The sequence below is a fragment of a genome (assembly GCF_019968955.1).
Source record: "MAG: Porospora cf. gigantea A chromosome Unknown PgA_NODE_3089_length_2874_cov_328.623, whole genome shotgun sequence".
Lineage (NCBI taxonomy): Eukaryota > Apicomplexa > Conoidasida > Eugregarinorida > Porosporidae > Porospora > Porospora cf. gigantea A.
This window is the reverse complement of record NW_027151591.1, coordinates 1-2,874: the sequence shown is the minus strand read 5'-3', so window position 1 is coordinate 2,874 and position 2,874 is coordinate 1. Positions and strand designations below refer to the sequence as shown.

The 2,874-nt window shown below is 53.9% G+C and overlaps 3 protein-coding genes across 3 annotated transcripts; all 3 read left to right on the top strand.

Annotated features, from left to right (window-relative positions):
* Positions 1-264: 264 nt before the first annotated feature.
* KVP18_002521 (uncharacterized protein) lies at positions 265-708 on the top strand (the record flags this gene model as incomplete). Its single annotated transcript, XM_067953463.1, has 2 exons — positions 265-485; positions 516-708. The coding sequence occupies 2 exons, from the start codon at positions 265-267 to the stop codon at positions 706-708; spliced, it is 414 nt and encodes a 137-aa protein (XP_067810075.1).
* An 88-nt stretch (positions 709-796) lies between these two features.
* Positions 797-1,084, top strand: KVP18_002523 (uncharacterized protein; the record flags this gene model as incomplete). Its single annotated transcript, XM_067953465.1, has 1 exon — positions 797-1,084. The coding sequence occupies one exon, from the start codon at positions 797-799 to the stop codon at positions 1,082-1,084; it is 288 nt and encodes a 95-aa protein (XP_067810077.1).
* Positions 1,085-1,195: 111 nt separating this feature from the next.
* Positions 1,196-2,668, top strand: KVP18_002522 (uncharacterized protein; the record flags this gene model as incomplete). The annotated part of the gene is made up of 1 exon (XM_067953464.1): positions 1,196-2,668. The coding sequence occupies one exon, from the start codon at positions 1,196-1,198 to the stop codon at positions 2,666-2,668; it is 1,473 nt and encodes a 490-aa protein (XP_067810076.1).
* Positions 2,669-2,874: the final 206 nt, after the last annotated feature.

Below are 2,874 nucleotides of genomic sequence, written 5' to 3'. Positions count from 1 at the left end.
GGTCCCCAAGAATGGCAATGTTCTCCTGTTGGCAGGAGTGGGCGAACACCACAGGCAGTAGCCCTAGAATGAGTTTCATAGCGATAGAATGTATTTTCTCAAGGTGCTCCAAGGCCACCGTGGGGCCATCACGATTGTTGATCAACGTCGTTTGTGCGGAGCCATATGTCACTGTATCGGTTGCTCCGCCCTTCACATGTGCTGCGTTGTGTGATGGGAAAGCAATTGCGGTATGAATGAAGGTTCTATTACGGATTTCCAGTGATGAGCATCACCCAGCTAGGAGGCGGACAAGTGCGGATCGATGTGGACCCAACGAAAATGAGAGACATGGAGCAGAACGTTCGGAACTTGTCTGAGACGACAAGCAAAATACGGTCCAAGCTCTTGGTACAGAAGGCTGAGCGGGCCAGAGCCATGGCCAGCATTGAAGCAATCGAAAGCTCCCCAGCAGAGGCTAGGACATTCCTACAAGTAGGGCGAGGGTGAGTGTGGCCAAGTTTATTGTCATACAGGTTTGTGTTGGATGATCGGGCTAACCTTCTTGAGAAGGCTCGTACTACTGTCACGTCAACTGAGGGGGAGATTCCCAAGCTTGAGAAGCTTGTCGGTCACGTGGGAGAAAAGCTTACAAAAGCCACGAATGAGTTTAGACAAGCAGAAGTTAACATGTATATTGCGATGAAGATGTCGGCACAGAAGCAGTGATGATTAACTCGCATGAACACTAGACGATCCCAGCTTCGAGACAAAACGGACGGGGTAAACACGCATTTAAGTGCATGGGGCAGTGGTAATGGGCAAGCACACTAAGAAAGTCGGTATCGTCGGCAAGTACGGGACGCGCTACGGTTCTTCGCTCCGAAAGCAGGCCAAGAAGTTCGAGGTCCTATCCCACTCGAGGTTCTGCTGCCCTTTCTGTGGCAAGCTCAGTGCCAAGCGCGAGGCCGTTGGCATCTGGAAGTGCAAGGCTTGCAAGAAGACCATGGCGGGAGGTGCGTGGCAGATGACTACGAACGCCTGTGTGACCGCCAGATCGACCGTTGGCCGTCTTCGAAAGATGCTCGAGAGCGAGGATGCGTAGATGACAGTGTACCCAATGCTAACCATCACCTGAGTGTTCCCCTTGCTGTCTTCATAATCAGTACTACCTTTAGGGTATCTGACTAGAAAAACACATTTTTTCCTCGTTACAATGTCCGCTCATCTCAACCTGAACGCTGTGGGATCCCACACCACGACCGCCATGGGAGTCGCCATGCCACTGCTTAGCCGTGCTGCCCCTGTTAAGATCACTGACCTCCTCCGTTCGGAGACTACCTCGTCCACATCAGCCGGCTCCAAGAGCTACTATTCGAGCTCTTACGCAACTGAGTCCGGGAGTCAGAGCTATCACTCTGCTCGGCCTGGGCGACGTGGACTGAGCCGGAAGGCAAAACGCCACCAGACTCAGCAGAGTCAGATCAAGCCCGCTTTCAAGAACCGTGAGCAGTTTCGCAGTGCACTTCAGGCTGACTCAAAGAATACGAACGACAAGCAACTCAGGCGCGCGGGAAAGCAGCTTAACAAGATTCGTCAAGCCCTGATCAAGGACCAAGCAGCCATCACAGAGCTGCTACAGGAACGTCAGGTGACTTCCCAGTACGTGACTACGGTAGCCCCTACAGTTGCCACTCATGGAATTCCCGCCATGAACATCACCCAAGGCGAGGTGCAGGCCGTACAGATGATGCCTCAGGCCCAATCAGTTTTTCAGCTGCAAGGCGAACCTCAGGCTAAAATCTACCAACAGGTGCAGGTCCAGCCCACCCAGGTGCAGGTCCAGCCCACCCAGGTGCAGGTACAGCCAGTGCAATGTGAGACCCAAGTTTTCCAACAGGTGCAGGTCCAGCCCACGCATGTGCAGGTCCAGCCCACGCATGTGCAGGTCCAACCCACGCAAGTGCAGGTCCAGCCCACGCAGGTGCAGGTCCAGCCCACGCAGGTCCAGGCTGTGGCCTTCCAGGCCATCACTCAAGCGCCAGTACCTACACAATCCGCGGTATACCAGCTTAGGCAACCCGTCGTACAGCAGGAGGCCGTAATGGTATCTCCGGTTGAAATTCAAGCGGAGGCTGTCCAGCCGACGACCTACCATGTCGCCGTGGAGGAGGCCGCTCAACCGACACAAGTGTATTTCCCTACCCTTCCCGCTGTCACATCTGTTGCCGCCGCCCTTACAGCCGTCTCTGCGCAGCCCACCCAACAGACCGCTGTGGAAATTCCCCCAGTAGTGCAGGCATCCATCCGTCCTTTGCAAGCTAATCAGCTCCAGATGGCGCCAATCATGTTGGTGGCCGCGCAGCCCGAGATCATCCAGAGCCCGCAGAGCATCCAGAACATGCCTTTCTACTTCCGCTTGAACATTACCGACGAGGCCGGTTCAGTCCGCTCTCTGCAGCTAGGCAGCGCCAACGACAACGTGAAGCATCTTCAGAACTGGTGCGCTCGTCACATGCGCACTATCCAAAAGCTGCTGAAGCGTGCTGAGGAGGGCTGCTACCGATCTTACCAGGGAGGAGCTGTTGATGCTGGCGCTAAAGTGTCCATGACATCTCAATCGAGTTCCGCTCAGACCAGCGCAAGCACGTCCGGTAGCGGTTCTTCCTCCTACACCACGTCTGGTTAATCTAGTGACTCCGGTGTTTTAGCGCTTAATTTTCGTTTCGTTTACATTATTTTTCATTTGCGCTTAATTTTCGCCACGTCAAGTTCGTCGCTGATGTTCTCGTTTACGAGATTCATCATCTAAACAGTTGGTAGTCACATATCATGCGGAGGTTGGCCAATACTAAGCCCCATTCTGCACACCTCGAAAGTGTAGCGATATTCCTA